This window comes from Poecilia latipinna, unplaced genomic scaffold, assembly GCF_001443285.1.
Source record: "Poecilia latipinna isolate Pla-1442-1.1 unplaced genomic scaffold, P_latipinna-1.0 Scaffold643, whole genome shotgun sequence".
Taxonomy (NCBI): domain Eukaryota; kingdom Metazoa; phylum Chordata; class Actinopteri; order Cyprinodontiformes; family Poeciliidae; genus Poecilia; species Poecilia latipinna.
The window spans coordinates 252834-269755 of record NW_015113259.1 but is presented as its reverse complement, the minus strand read 5'-3'; the positions used below and the strand labels follow the sequence as shown (position 1 = coordinate 269755).

General features: G+C 40.8%; 1 protein-coding gene across 10 annotated transcripts in view; it reads right to left on the bottom strand.

The window, feature by feature from the left end:
* tcf12 (transcription factor 12) overlaps positions 1-16922 on the bottom strand; it is a 96388-nt gene that overhangs the window by 10096 nt on the left and 69370 nt on the right. For 7 of the 10 annotated variants that reach the window (XM_015043658.1, XM_015043659.1, XM_015043657.1 and 4 more), the window contains 8 exons: positions 13378-13477; positions 12788-12927; positions 12112-12253; positions 11875-11945; positions 8620-8764; positions 2193-2266; positions 734-805; positions 81-272 (listed from right to left, as the gene is read on the bottom strand). In XM_015043658.1, coding sequence (XP_014899144.1) covers positions 81-272; positions 734-805; positions 2193-2266; positions 8620-8764; positions 11875-11945; positions 12112-12253; positions 12788-12927; positions 13378-13477 — 936 coding nt within the window. The remainder of the gene's footprint in view (positions 1-80; positions 273-733; positions 806-2192; positions 2267-8619; positions 8765-11874; positions 11946-12111; positions 12254-12787; positions 12928-13377; positions 13478-16922) is intronic. The other 3 variants (XM_015043665.1, XM_015043663.1, XM_015043667.1) reach the window with 1 other exon arrangement.

Sequence of the window (16922 nt, the reverse complement as noted above, 5' to 3'; positions counted from 1 at the left end):
CTTTGAGCAGGTGGTTGAGCCTGCGATGGGGGGAGTTTTAATGAAAACCATACATGAAAACGTCAAAGCGCTCGTCGTACCATCGCCGCAGTCCGACTTGGAACGAGTGCAGAGGCGGGAAAGTTTGGTCCGATGGTTGTTATTGGCCCGTTCTGTGCCTGTCCCAGCAGGCTGTGAATGTCGCTGGGCAGGCTGGCGGTGGAGCCCACTGCATGGTTCCTCAAAACGAGGATTGCATCATCCAATCTGTCCAGGCGATCTTCCATCCGAGACTGGAAGGACCGGGGGGGGGGATTGTGGAAACAAAGATTTAGGGAAAGAGGAGAAGAGAAAAGGAAGAACAGAGCAGCTTAGTATAAGCACATTAGGATGAAAACTGAAAACACTGATTGTATGGTGAGGACTTGGAGGGGCGGGGATGAAACAGAAGATAAAGACGGCCGTTCAAACTCAAGATAAACTCAGCCATTTCAGCTTGAGCTGCAAAGACAAACTGTGTCCTCTTTTGTTCTCCATTAATCATCTGATCAAACAATCATTTATAAATCTGCACCAAACATAATCGCTGCAAGCTGGAATGACTGGAAAAGACAACATGACATGGAAAATAAAGGCAACTTGGGTAAAAAAAAAAATAAAATCATATTTTTAAAACCAATAATGTGTTTGTGCAACAAAACAAAAAGGTGAAGATGCGTGGAGGATGCATGGATGTAGACTATCGGATCAGTACCTCGCAGACATCCTTTAAGAAAGACATGGCATCCTGGAGATGCTCATGTAACTGCTGATGGACTCTGTTTTTCTGGCAAAGTCAAATAAGAATAAAAAGAATTATAAGACGAGATCAGAGCCTATAAATACCACAAACACACTCAAGATAAAAGATTGCTTTTCTGAAGAAGTAAGGGATTTAGAGAGAAGCACACAGCTGCTGACCGTCCACTTTGAAAAGATGAAAATGTTTCCACGTTTCCACATTTAACAGCCCAAACTACGCCACTGCTCATGGGGTTTATTCTTTACATGTATTATTTAGATCTTATTTCGCTCTTCTGAACACTTTATAGGGATGAAAAACTGAATGTTTAAGTTAGATGCATTTCTGCGAGCTTTAATAAATGACGTTTGGCAGTAAAATGACTCGTCTCTGCTTTAATCCAATCTCTGACTCTCTTCATCGCCTCCTGAACCTGATGGGACTTTTTCCATTTTCCTGGTAGCTCTGACTCAACAAGCAGGGAAACTTAGGTTTTATTTCAACACTTTTAATCAAATCCTGATGATGAAAGCATTCCTTCATCGCGTGCCAGTGGAAATATTTAGCACTTACAAGAAAACAGTGCAGAGAATGCATGTCTGCTGCATCCAGGCTGAACAGAAACCTAGAATCTTTTAGTTTGGTCTTGTATTACAAAATTAACGTACTAAGACTTAAAACATGGGAAATGTGTTTTATCAATCAATCAATCAAGTTTATTTGTATAGCGCATTTCAGCAGCAAGGCACTTCAAAGTGATTTACATAATAAAGACACAAAATTACAAAGTTATAACGAAAACACTATGCAGTCAACAACTGAAGGAACATTATATATATTGATGAGTGCCATCAAATATGTTGGTGAATGTTTCATTTATTGTAGTTCAAAAGCAAACAAGTTTAGTCTTTATTTTATCATTAGTGAAATAATCTGCCAGTGTAAGTTAGTTTTGTCTTATTTCAAACGGTAAGAAGCTAAGATGTTGTGTTTTGGCAGTGTGGTGATTATTTTATGTTCCTGTGCCTCCAATTATCCGGTGGTTTGTGCTTAAAAGCTTGCAGGCTTGCAGCAGGTAATGCAAATGAACGTCAACAGGTAGCTGGGCCGGGTGAAATGTGATCCTCGGCTCTGGTCGCATGGCAGCGGAGGAATTCAGGAGAAGTGTCTCAGCAAACAGCTGCCATCCCTCCACACCCTCCCACTGCAGCCTGCTTAGCTCAGCCCTTCCCCCCACAACTGTCATCCACGCCCGGGAGCGGGGCCTCGGAGCCGGGGACAGATGGCAGGCCCCGAGGGACGAGTATTGTTCAGTTTGGTTATCCCTCGACCCCCGTCTTCCTCAGCAGAACATTTGTCAGACAGGAATCTGTGTGTAATGCTAGCTCATGGATGTCGTATCTATCGCAGGGTCTAGTCGCCGGGAGCTTACCAGCGAGTGGAGGGAGTTCTCGTAGTTTGGAGAGGAGGGAGTCTGTCCGCTCGCACGGGGCCACTGGTTGGCACCTGGGAGGAGAGGAAATGATGCGGAGAGGGTCGTAGTTAGCAACGCTGCGGCTGAGTTTCACATCAGTACAACCAGGAGCCGTGGGGAGTCCTGCTGAATCATCCACATGCCACACAAAAGGTAGCTGACAAACACAATGACATGCAGTCATAACACACAGACATCCTGATTTTCTGGCCTCTTCTTGTTCCATTTAAGATATTTTTATCTTTTAAAGACCCAACTGCATCACTTCCTGCCGGCTGGACTGCATCCTGAAATGTGAGCCAGCAAAGGGTTCGACTAACTCCCACTTCCACCCTGAGACGTTCATGGCATCGTCCAGAAACCATATCAGAAACCATAGTGAGCCCTGAAAACTCACACTGTTGATTCTAGAGACCGGCTCTGTCTCTGAGCACATTTAACACGTTTTGACACAGCGAGGCCTCTTTGTTCTCCAACAGCAGGAGTAGAGAGAGACAGAACGTTCTCCATTAGGTGCTTTAATTAAACAATATGGCAGAACAAAGACTCAAAAATGGACGTTTGCTAAACAGAACAACACAGTCAGAACAGAAATGGAGCTAAAAAGTGCAAAAAAAAAAAATCATGCTCTTTCTATTTAAGATGGGGAAAAAAACCCTTCATTGTCTTGTAAATATGTTCTATCCTGAGTTTTGGCTTCATCGGGTTAAAATTTAGCAAAATTCTCCAATTAAGTAACTTTTGTTATCCAATTATTAAACCTGTAATCCAAAACACAATCAGCAAATTAGCGGTAAGTAACGTTAAATCAAACAGAGAAAGTTTTTTCTACATGTTGAGGTTAGAAGGATTTTAACTGCGTCCAATGATCAAGCGTTCACTAAAGGAATTTAATTATTTGTTTATTTGCATCTTGTAATGTATAAAATGAAAAATCTGCTGAATAAAACTTTTTTTTTTTTAAATCCAAGTTGCAGCTCTAAATATTTGCAAACATTTATTACACAAAGCTGGACAGAAGTTCAAAATAAAGAAAACTACTGCAACTTAATCAGATGATGTAAAGTAATCAAGCTTTCTCGTCACTTGGGGTTACGATTTCCAGCTTGGCTTGTAAATATTCACTCTGGATTCAGTGAACGTGTTGAGAGCCAAGCGGCTGAGCTGCAGGCCAGCACCGGAAGACAAATCAAGCTGATTTGATCTGGTGTAAATTAAAGAAAAGGAATCCACATCTGCTCATCACATTTGAAGCTACACAACGCTTCTTCCCTTCGTTTTCTTCAGCATTACTGTCCAACTAACTTGTCTTGCACGTGCAATATGAGACAATGTGTTAAAGTACATGTAAATAAGCTCAATGGGTTTTGACAATATTGAATTTTTCCAGGTTGTTTCCAGGGCAGGGTGTCTCTGGCCGGTCCGGCCCGGTCCCCTCTGGCGTCCTTCCCTGTGGACGGACGCCAGATTCAGCCTACATGGTTGTAAATGAAGTCTGCTGTCGCACAGCTCACAGATGGAGGCTTTCATACTGTTTTAATTAGTGTAAACCCTGAAATTCATTTAAGAAGACAGCTATGCGCTTCTTACAACAGAAATGTATTTTTAAGTGTAGGGTTAGAAAGACTTAGAAAACCTACGGTTTCAAAATGCCTTTTGGATGTTTTCACACCTGAAATCTGGTAAAACTGCAACATTTGTTACATTTTTTAGCTGGTGTGGTTTGATTTCACACTGCATGGTGTCAAATGAACCAAATTCTTTGAGAAACCTGTTCCCCTCCTCGCCTGTGGAGGCGCTGCACCAACAACCGCTGATGGAAACGACATGAAAACCTCAGAAGACATGAACGCAACTTTCTTCTTCACAAAACAAAAAGAGAAATGGAGCGGCGTCAGATTTTAGCTGCTGTAGGAGTTAGTAAAAAACCATGAGCTACCTATCTCTCCAGCTAGCATTAGGCTCTTGCGTTTGTTTTGGTTGTATTTACCCAGAATGCCTTGTGCTGTAGTTCACTTCCTGCTTTTGGAGCTTACATCAACATATGCATTGGAACTGAGACTTTTTAGGGGGACCAGAGTTTAATTTCTTGGTCCGTAACGGTATCACTCCTCCCTTAATGAACTAGAGTCTGATTAAAGTGGACTAAAGACGGCTGGTGTGAACGGACTCTTTGTTAAAATGCTCCTGTGACTTAAATGGTATATGGACTGAACTTATATAGGTCTTTTCCAATCATTTTGACCACTCAAAGCGCTTTACATTCACCCATTCACACTCACATTTTTACACTGATTGGTGGACAGTTTGGGGTTAAGTGTCTTGCCCAGGAGCGCGTCGACATGTGGCTGGAATCGAACCTACAACCTTCACATCACACTTCAACTTCTCTACCCACAGAGCCGCAGTCATCATTTCAATAAGAAATAAGAGAAACTATTGGACTGATCAGAGTTTTCTACAGCTGTATGGAGCATATAGTTGCTGTGCAGCCCCTCCCCCACATGTTTCTGCTCAACCACCCAAAAGAAGGCTCCAATTTTCCATTGTTTACAATTGGCTGTCTGGAAATAGTTTAGGTTGTAAAAGCCCTGGAGTGTCATGGTGTGGAGACTAATGCCTCCATCACATCGGCTGCATTTCAAGGGTGTAGGAAAGAATTAACTCATCGGAAAATCACCTTTCTCTGTAGCATGCACAAATAAAACGCCAGCTAACACAGACTGCCACACATGTTTACTGGAATCCGTTCTGCGTTTGTGTAATGTAAGTACACCTCTAAATCGCACATCTAGTCAAATTGATGCAATTTGAGCTTAAATTTGAGGTAAAGCAGTGCTTAAAAAACACTGAATTCCTCAACTTTCATCCTCATAAACATGCACTATTCAGAAAAGCATTAAAAACAACAAACACACTTCAAAACATGACAGGGTTTTATGTTCAAATGACAGCAGTGGGCATTTACTGTATCGCTTCTTGTTCATAAATAAGAATTGACTAAAATGTTATTTTTACTATTTCGTTCTTTATTTTTTCCATGAGAGCATCAATAAATATCAGTAAATTTGAGAATATGTTTAAATGAAGTCTCGATGTGCAGATTAGCTGTATAAATCAAGATCTTAGTTCAAATATGAATGTTTTAAAAGCGCAGCATCATGAATGCTGCAACACCTAAAAGGGAAGTGAGGATTAGTTTTTTTTTTATCATTATCATAATAGTACTACAGAATATTGTGATAAACGGTACAAAATATAGCAGGAGAAACAGAATAATTTCTTCACTACAAGCAGGGTAGTGTATTTTTTAGCTGATGAAAAAGCACTAAAAAAAAGAAAAGTTACACCTCCCTACCGCCAGGAAACCGTTCCCAGCATTTTCCAATAATTAATTCCACTGAAATGTCTGACTGAACCTCTAAAGTCTTTTGTGCTCAGGTTTTTATGTTCCCTCACACTCTGCCTTTGAGAAAGCAGACTTTAATTAACAGACTATTAAAAGTGAAGGAAATGAAAGTCTGCTCTGCCTCAGCTCCCTCCCAGGTGAGTGAGGAAAGCACTTCGCATGAGCATTCGCTGGCTGGCGGCTGTGAAAAATTAGCCTGAGGCTCAGTTCCCCACATGCACCGGAGAGGGCTAATTGAACAAACCAGTCTTGAGTAATGTGCTGTATATTGGTGTAATCCCGGTGATGAATGAATTTTGCAACCAACGTTAACAGAGAGCCAAATTTTGGGCCAATTTGGAAGACTTGCTCTTTTTCTAGCCCAATAAGAGCAAATAATTAGAGACACAATATCCCTTTGCTGCAGTCTGACATGAATGTATTCCATATTATTAGCTTAAGAGTTGAATTAATCATCGTTGTTACGTTTATGTGATGCAAATAGATGAAGAAAGTCATCAGAGTTCAGATCAGCTGAGTCAGAGGCACCTTCCTTCACACAAAGGCAAATGAAAAGTCTTTTCTCTCTCTCTCTGTGTGTGTGTGTGTGTGTGTGTGTGTGTGTGTGTTGGGAGAACAGCTGTCCGTGGGGCAGGGTAACAGCTGAGGATGAGGGGGGCATACGTGGGGACAGCTGTCGCCACTCCATTACCGTACGTGACACAACTGCCCGCTAAAACAACACACCGGGCTTTCCCTCACCGTTCCCCCTCGTTCTCTTTCCATTACTCTTCCACCTCTGTCAACACCTCTGACAGTCCTTATTACTGTAACGCACATCTCTTTTGTCCATACTTAAACAACCGGTGCGCTACAAACGAGAACGAGTTTTTGCTGCTCTCTCAAGCGTGAAAAGACGCGCCGAGCTGTTTTCTTTTTCTCTGTTTTTGCCCTCTCGTGTTTGCTGCAGAAAATAATTACAATTTAGAGGGAAACATGCGTGTCCGTCCTCAAAAATCATACAGTACCACAAAGCCCTTGTCGTGGAAAGCAGGATTACGTTACAACAAATCCACTCTCTAAATTCTCTCTCATTACAAAGGAGGGCGAATGCCAAGAGCTGCTATTATGAGTCAATAAAACAGTTTTACACAAATGAAATGCTTTTCAAGAACAGTAATCCAGGACCCACTTCAAAGACTTTAAATGTAAGATTTTGGTATCCTTCACCACTCTGGAAGCCGCGGCATATTTTCTTTTGTAAGAGCTTGTCCCAGAGATGGTTTGGAAATTGGTTTAAATTGAAAATAAAGTCCCAGATAAGTCAAAGAATGATTGTTATTCTGTCGGGTAGGATGTAAATTAACAAAACTGAGAGAAAAAGTCTCTCAATGTCTGCGGGGATTAGCTCTGTAAGACCAAAATATGTGGCGAAGAATGGACCAACACAGCGCTGATCTTATGATTTTAATGCAAATCTCATTATTATTCCTCTCATATAGCGCAGATAAGAAAAGGCCAACTTTCTTATTCGAGGTTAATGTTGTATTTGTTCACTTAAAAAGATTAAATTTCAAATATCATCAAAGTTGTTAACTGCACTGCTTAGAGGATGAGAGGCAAAGCTGGATGGATTCCTTAGAAACTGTTCACACATGGCTTAAAGAGCAAGTATGAAATGATTAGACTTACTCTAAAGCTAAAAGTGGTATTTAATTAAGTTTTGGAAGAACTTTCAACTAGCCATTCTGCTCAGGCTTTGATTAATCAAAGCAGAATGTAGCGCGCAGTAAAAGTCATTAAATTAATTAAAGTCATAGGGGCCTCGTATTTGTGGCTGTGCGACGGCAAGTGCAAGGAAATCTGCGACAGTTTGGCAAATACCAGACCTTGAAATTCACTTCATCTGTTTGGTGTTTTGGTGCCAAGCACAGAGTGCACAGCACATACAGTGGGTGGGAGGCGCACTCGAACGAGGCAGCATGAAGCCACTTGTTGGCTGTTTGGTGGAAAATATAAACATGGAGAATTTTTATGGATCTACAAAAAGAAATGTTTGATATGTTGTCCTGAGCTTGAAATCGCTGCAGCCCCTGAAGAAACCACTCCCTTTGATTTGAGAATTGCCAAACCAAACATCACGCACAACAGTGCGCTGTGTTTGCTTTAATTAAATCACATGCAAATGATACCCGGCTGCTCCGAAGTCGCTCAGTTCAATTCTGCAGGCAACAGAGCATTCTGCTGCGAGCAAGACTTGAGCTTTTATGAAGGGAAGGGAGATTACAGCAGCTCATCCATCAAACACGTCACCGCCTCGTCTCAAACCTTCCTTTCAGTAAAAGTACTTTTGTTTTGACGCGCGACGAGAAACATTTAGACCTAACTTTTACCGTTCCTAAGAGATAACTGCACACCTTACAGATTTTAGTTTGCTCTGCTTTATTCTGGATGCTGCAGTTCAAGGTCAGAGAAATAATCTCTGTTCATCCGGTCGTTTTCAAAGTTTACAGGGTTGACGGATGGAAACAGCAGGTTTCTTATGAGCTTGTTATTCTTCTTCTGCAGTTAAAACTGGATCCCCATTAGTTAAATCCTTTTAATTGGGTCAAAGCAAAACGCAAACACAATGTATGAACTGTCTAAACAGTGATACAAGAAGTAACTGTCAGATTTGCCTTTAGTAAAACCAGGACTTCTTTTTCTGAAATAAAAACATTGTTTTTCCTATTTTAATATCCTAAATGATAAGACTTTTAGGATTATAAAAAATAAAACATATGGCAACATAATGACTTGATACAACACCTTCTTGAGGAGAGCACAAGCTTTGTTAGAGAGGCAGAGGTTTGGAAAGACTTGCATCAAAAAAAGATACATTTGGCTCAGATCCTGAAGCTGGTATGGAATCCATTTATTTAATCTTACTGCTGGTATTTAGAGGTTAAGATGTGTGTGTGTGTGAGAGAGATTAAAATCTGAAGGCTGGAGCTGTACCTGGCCTTGCAGACGGGGTCCCTGCGGCGCTCACGACGGTCCCGGCCGCAGCAGCTCCTGCTGTGGCCGTCAGAGGTGAGGGGGAACCCACAGGTGTGGACGGATTGGACGGGAAGCTGCTGCTAGTGTGGTCAGGTGAGTAAATCTGGAAATACGAAGACAGACAGCCCAGAGTCAGCCCTGCTGCACACGAAGCAAGAATGAGACAAAAGCAGGTCAGTTTATGTGATGAAAACACAAAGGGACAAATAACTTGAGAGATTAAATGAGATGTTTCTCATTTAATCTCAGTTGTTTTCTTTGTTTTTCTTGAGCAGCTTTTCAAATCAAGACAAATTCTCAGCTTGTGTTGCCCTTGTATGAAGACAGTTGTGTTCGATCGAGTCACTCTGCTTATTATTCCACTGAGGTTTCAGGAGGTGCAGACGCCCAACCTGGAAACCCCGTTAAGCCAAACACAGAAAATCTCCAGGGCCATGTTTTAGTCTGCAGCCAGAGATTGTGCTGAGGTCCATACATCAACATCTACAAGGATCCAAACGTTGTTTATTTTTGCATCTGTTTGAAACTTTGCCGCTCCTGTAAAGAGGACAACTAGGACAAAAGTTTTCCATGAGACGCCACGATTATTAGTCATGTCGGTTTCAGCGTATCTTTTTGTTTCAGTGCTGCTCTGTTTGCTAGGTGAGGCAGAGTTCGTCGGGTTCTGCTTCGACTGGAGATTGAGGAGATCAGATCTTCATTTATTTAACCAAGCACTAGATTAAAATATAAACACATTCCTGTTTTTTTCCCCCTTTTAATCATAGAATGTTTATGCCATAAAGGAACATGTCTCACCACTGAATCCTGACTAATTAGCAAGGGGGGGAAAAACAGACTTCTGGGACGAATTAAGATCTAGTCGAACTTGAAAGCAACTGTTTCACTTGTGCAGGAATGATAGAAAGACCTCAATCTCTTCTGGTTTTCCAGTCAACTTGGAGAACCAAGGTGGAGGTTCCTCTAGGTGTCAAACTAAAGGCCGGGGGGCCAAATCTGGCCCACCGTAGCTTTTTATTACAATCTATAAGTCCTTCCAGTTTTTCACAGATTTGCAAAATTCACACAAAATCAACAAATCTCCACATTTTTTTCTGATTTTACTGTAAGTTTTCTCAAAATTGGTCAAAAACATTGAGTTTAATTTACTGCTGCTTCACCCTGACTTGAGGTCAAGTTATAGTCCATAACTGATAAGACAAACGTTAAAAAGTCACATTTAACATCATACATCAGCGCAAATATCATAAACATTCCTTACAAACATTTCTAAATTGGCACCATAAAATCTGTGATTTTGAACGCTAAAAAAACACTAAAGTAATCACAAAATATTGAGGGAACAGCTGTTTATTGATACTTTAACAGCTTAATTGGTTTAATCAACATATTCTGGCGCAACAGGCCCTTTAAGAACACTCAGATTTTTAAAACTAAAATGAGTTTGACTCCCCAGCGCTAAAGTTTTCACTGGTTGAGGTGAAGAGTCGCTCACTGTCATTTATGCTTATTATTTCTCACTGTTTGGACACACAGCAGGCAGAAACCAATAAAACTCTCCAAATATCTTCCCAGTGTCTAAAAATCAAGCCGTTTATAACCGTGACTCCTGACCAGACGATATATTGGCTTTCTCTTCTTTTCACTGCATTGAAAGTGAAGCACGGCTCATTTTACTGGAATAAATGAAGCCCCGCCTCGTCATCAGTTACACTCCCGCAGGCGGCATGGGGCCAATAAGCACGGCCAATTTAAAAGGGCGGAGAACAAAAGCCCCACAGAGGCGGGGGGGCCGTGGAGTTGAGCCACAGCAGTTATAAACTCCCATGTGCACCGTGATCCGCGCCCCCGCCCCCACCCGGGTCCAACCGTGTCCGTTTCACTCCGGCTTTATCATGCTAATAGAATTGAGTCTGCAAATATAAAAGACTTAATTTGTTATTACCGTCCCAGAACTCTCATTATGTGAAGTCGCAGAGGTTTGGAAATATCCTTCCTGAAGGAACAGCATGTGCTTCAAGTTTTAGTTTTACCAAAATATTGCAGATCGCAGTGGGTTGACCCAACGCATTTTAGGACACTTTGTTCAGATCAACCACACATTTGAATCTTATCTTGGTCCAGACACAGACTGCACATATTCAAATATGTCACAGGGCAGTACAAATGATTAAAAACCCCTCACAGATGACAATACTGTCCTCAGGCGTTGCTTTTATTCTGAGAAACGTTTCTGAAGCCGAAATGTAGCAGAAGAGACACAACTTTCACCATACGATGAGACGACAGATTCCTGCAGGAACGAGGGGACTAAAACAAAGCTTAAGCCACGCTGAGTCTTCTGAGAAAAACAATACAATAAATGAGCCTCCCACAGAGTCCAGCTTATTTTAAAATGAAATGGTTTAGCCCTTTAACAAGAAATTACACTCAGAAACTGCATATTTAATCTCATTATCAACAAATAGTTTTTTAAAACATTGTTATATTTTTGTATTGTAATTAAATAAAAAGCTTCATCTAACATATGTACATGATCCAGCAGGTTTTAAAGATATCATCTATCTAGAATGATAAGTTTGATTATAAAACACACAAAATCTTTTTATGGTAATTCCATAACCGTAAATGCCTAATGTGTCAAATATGACACAGAAAGAAAAATAATATAAAAACAGGTTTTTATAACATTAAAAGATATTAAATGAATTGTATCTTAAGGCTTTCATTTTAAAAATCAGCAGCAATCAGATGATGTCAGTGAGGTTAATTGGATGGTTTTTCTTAGAAGAATGAACATAACTTAAGCTTTTTTTGTCCTATACTTAATAATCTCTACCTTTCTGTTTGAATCCATGAACCCTCTAAAGCCAAAATGTTGTTTTATTGTTATAATGCACACAAAATTCACCTTTGGTTACAGAAACAACATGACCAAAATAAAGAAAAGCAGGTGATGTTTCAAAAGATGGGATGTTTTTGTCTTTGTTTTAGTAACTGTTTCAAATAAAGTTATATTTGTAAAAAAAATTCTGTGTTTTTAGATATTTCTTCTGTCAACTGGTGAATGAAACACCTGACCAACTTTGACACTTCCCTTTTTCATGACAACATTTTATTTAGCAGAGTGATTTAGAAGTTTGAGAAAACTTTCTCAAACTTATGTTTGGGGCTTCAGGGTTACTTGGACAGTAGAGCGTGTTTCTAACTCACCGAGGCCAGAGCCTTGCCCAGTGCATCTCCAGTCTGCGAGCTTCCAGTAGTCGTCCCCCGATTCGCAGCGACTGGGAGAACACAGAGTGCCGCCTTGTTAGTACAAACTCCGACAGATCGGTCATGATGTACACAGAAGCTGTTCAACTGACTCACAGCCTCAACAGAACGGACTTTGATCACGCTGAAGGTCAGCGGATTAGTCATGTTGGAGAAAACGTGCCGAGCCATACTTACCCATAACCCCGTCGACGGAGTTGACGGATGAAGTGTGTGCTGCGGTGACGAACGGCGAGGTGCTGGTGTTGCTCCGGTGGAAGCTTGACATGGGAGGAAGACTGGCGTTGATGTCCGGAGAGACCGAATGCGCGGGGTAATTCTGAGGGATTAAACATAAATAAATAAGCAGAAGCAGTTCGTCTTCAAACGTGGACGTGTGCGTCAGGACAAAAACAGAGCTTTTTGTTCTCTAAATTGTAATTGTCCTTTGACATCTCCCAGGCTGGGATGGGGGAAAAGTTAATGGGGGTGGAGGGATGGAGATAAAGAGAGGGCAGGCAGCATCTGCAGGCTCCCTGTGATGCTCTGCCAGCTGAAGCAGGCAGGCAGACGAGGCCAGATCAAACACTGACAAAAACCGGGTCAATAGTGTCTTCTCTGATAATAACCAGACAACGACTTAATGCACGCACGCACGCACGCACACACGCACGCACACACACACACACACACACACACACACACACACACACACACACACACTGCAAGAGTGGAAGCAGGGCTAAAGAAAAACAAGGAGGAGGCAGAATTTAGAAGCAACACAATTCACACACTTTCAGCAAAAAAAATAAATAAATAATTAACATTAATTCATGACCAGTTTATCCGGGTAGGTCTTGTGCAGACTGCTTACCAAACGGTCATGTGAGTGCAGGCTGCTGTAGTTTCCTGTCTGGGCCATGTGAGATGAAGATCCTGCCAGCATTCCCCCGTAGCCGGGCTGACTGATCCCGCTGGACGAATTCCACGGGTCAGATGAACTGTGGGTACCGTCTACCAGAAACACACAATGTTTCACTTCATAATGCAACGCAGCAACATGTTTTCACACAGCGAGACACTAATAACCCACTTTATAACTTTGGGCTCAATAAAGAAGGGCTTTTAAAGCTGGTAGGGTTTTTTTTTTCTTCATTTCTGCGACTGAAACATAACAGCTGAGATAACAAAGGAGTTTACGCCTGAAAGTCACATTAAAGCTTTAAAAAAAAAGAAAAGAAAAAATATAACAATGTCTAGATTTTTGTTCAGGTCTTTCAAATCTTTAAACTTGACTTCAATAAAACACATAAAAATCCAGATGTTTTTTGTTTGACAAAATAAGTAGACATTAATATTACTTGATCCAGCAGGTCCTCTCTTTATAAAAGAATATCAAAAAGAAAAACCTCTGGCCGCTTAGGATTGGAAAAAAAAAAAAAGACTGCACTGCTTTGAACTTACCAAAGAAAGTGCTTGCAAACATACTGCTGGAAGGTTTAGGCGTGGAGTACGAGGGGGAATCTCTATTGAAGTCCTCTGAGTTTGGAGACGGTGCGTACACCTGTCAAAACAACGCAGATTTACAACAACAACTGGCCAAACAAACACTAAAACACTCCAGCATCCATTTGTGCGTTTAGACAGAAAACTACAGTACAGCGTTAATAAAAAGATGAAAGGCGCTCTTAAATGTTTTCTTCCAGAAGGAAATGCGCGACCACACAGTCATAAAACTGCTTAATCTCGCAACTAGAACCAAGTCCTGCAGATGCAGCCCAAAGCCAACAAATACACACACAGGCGCACGCTTTAATGACTAGCGAGCAATCAAGCTCATGAAGAGAGGAGTGGATTATCAGGAGTATTTGCATTTCAGGTCAACTCAGTCTCTAATGGAAGTATAATGATACCGCTTACGCTCAAAGACTAAAAGCCTGGCAAATTAAAGCATTCCCACAGAGGCAAAAATCAAATAAGTGCTACAAAAAAGGGCCTGTTTAGCATTCCTCGTATCTGTACCTGCGTGTTGGGGTTGGGGAAAGGGAGGCTCAATGGGCAGGCTGTTGTACAGCTGCGTGTTTGTGCCAAGCTGGGCGGCAGGGATCAAAGGGACTGGAGGCCAAACACCAGTGATGTGGTCTGCAGCTTCACATGGTGGGAGCGAGTGTGAGGGTGGATTCTTCCTCCCACAGGCAGAACTGGATGACCTTCGTCATCATGTAGCTATAATCAGAGCCAGACCTGCCAGATACATGCACCTGCACGGTATCCGCTCATACACACACACACACACACTCTACATGTTTAATCCCTCGTTTAATAGCCTGATTTCACACCCTGACGTTGACGGCTCACTCATCCAAACTGTTTCCTAGAGCACGAGAGATGACATGTTGTTTATCTGCGTTGTTCTTGTCTGACACAACGCTTTGCCCAAGTAAATGAATTCAACTAAAATGGTCAATTAATCAGATTAATCGTTATTAATCAATTATCATCAATTATCGTAGTGATAGTCAACAATTTCAGTAATCGATAAACTGATAACTGGAGTAGACAGACTCAAAAATGACAGTCAGAGCAGTAATGAAGCTAAAACTCTATAAAAGGCATTTTACCCCAAGTTTAAAATCTCTGCCTGGATATTTTTGCTTATTTTAATTGTTAGCAGTTCTTTAGATGTCCTGTGATTAAATATATTTACCCATTTATCCATAACAACTGGAACCTTCAATATCTAGCAAGTTATTTTTACAATTTACCGCCTATTAAAAAATTGCCCCTCATATTAATTTCACTCCCTACTTCGGCGAGGGTGAAATTATCGTAATAACGCGATATTAGCTGGAAAGTGCAACGTCTCCCCTTTCACAAAACGTTGCAAATTTTTCAGTCAGTTTGGCAGAATTACGGGTCGCCGGCGCTACGTTTGGTCTGGATAGGTTAAGATATAAAAACGTTTGTCTGCAAATATATCCAAAAGCTCATCAAGTTTAATTTTTAGCTTTACCTGGTTTGAATACTGTAAAATAAAGAAAAATAATCCTGTTAATCACCTGTTGCTGTTGTATTATTAGTCAGATCAGCCCTACACTGTATGAATGTTAAGTCAAGCAGAAATGGTTGAACTTTGCACATGTTGATGTTAGAAGAACTTTTTATCTGCAGAAAAATCCTTTGCTACAAATAATCAAGTTCACTAAGGAATATGTTGTTGCATTTTAGGCAATAACGTATTTAAAAAGAAGACCTTTTAAATAAGAACATTTAAGTATTTCTAATATTCTGTAAAATACAAAGCTTAAGTGACCGGTTAATCGATGACTCTTCAGACTAATCGATAGACTATAATCATGGTTATCTGCAGCCGAGGGCGTGTTGCGGAGGCAGAACGTGAGTGTGTGCTGAGTGAGCAGGACTCCGGCGTTCTGCTGTCTGGATGTGTAATTAAAGTGCTCTGGGAGGGGCGGAGCTCTCCTGGGCCTTCTGGCTTACACATGTGACCCAGGTTGATCGTCGTCCACAGAGATCTCAGGTTAGCCAGGGCTTTGTCTTTTCCCCATGTCAGACGCTCCACGGGCAGCATATGGCGCTGGATAATGCTAATTGTCCTTTTTACCCTGGGCTAACCAGTCCAAGCATTAATAAACCATCCCTAACACCGGGTGCCTCATTCCGTCGGCCTATGGAAGAGAGAGCCCGCCTGGGTTTCCTTTTACAAGGCCATTAATTAAAAGCCGTCACTCACACGGATCAGCACACCAACACAGGCTTACACCGGCTATTAGAGCAGCAGCCGGTAAAGCTTAAATAAAATGACCCGTAACAGTGACACCGGAGTTCAAAGCATTCATTCAGGCAAGATACTTTCCAAAACTTTTAACAAAACAGTTTTTTTCATTTTTTTAATGTTCCGTTACTAGAAACCACAAGCAAGATAAATGCAAGACAAAAACGTCTGGAGAAAGAAAGTGAAGACACTCATTGTGCCCTGTTGACACCGAAAGCCTCGGCTGAGTGAATATTACACCTCTCCACATGCCTCAGAGCGAACCAGCCCGCCTTTGAAGCTCACGCCACACCAATCACAACATCACATGTTAAAACACAATCTGTCAACCATCACAAAGGACGAAGCACGACGACATGAAGGGGAATCTACAGCGATAAAAGTAAGGTAAAAACAGGCTCATGGCCAAACAGCTCAAAGGGAAGAACTTCAAACAAACTCTTAGCAGCGTGTCCTGTTTTTATTTTATTTTATTTAGGAGCATGTCATTACTTGGATTCAAACCAAATCACTAGGGGGCATTTTCAAGTCCAACTCAAATCTTAGACACTGACAAGGCTTAGTTTGCCTTTTCAAACAACTACTAAGCTTAGCCTGCTTTTAATAATAACATGAAATACCTATGAAAGGTTTAGGTAAACACAAAACACTCAAAATAAATAAATATAAGTAATGTTTAAGCTTAACGTGTAGCAAGTGATTAAAAAGTGCATAACATGTTGAATCGTTTTAATATAACTGAGATGTACAGCTCTGGAAAAATTAAGAAACCACTTGAAATGATCAGTTCTTTGATTTTACTCTCTGTAGGTTTATGTGGAAGATCTTAGTTGGATCTTTTATTCTACGAACTAATGACAACATGTTAATGAAACTCCAAGCTAAAATTTAGTATTTATTTACAGAAAATAACAGACCTCAAATAATGCAAAGAAAATAAGTTAATATTCATTTAGAAACAATATACTTATGTTTTAACTCAGGAAGAATTCAGAAATCAGTGTTTGGTGGAAACACCAGGAGGTTTTCAATGGGGCTTAGAGCAGTGGGCTCTTAGTTTTTACCAGAGCTGTGTGCAGTAAAAAATGTGAAAAATACTTCAAAGTCCAAATAAGTGATTAAAGCATTTTGCAGACTTAAGTCCAAAGACATCAGTAAAAAAAAAAAAAAAAAAAAAAATATATATATAAAAAAATAAATATAAATAAAAATAAAT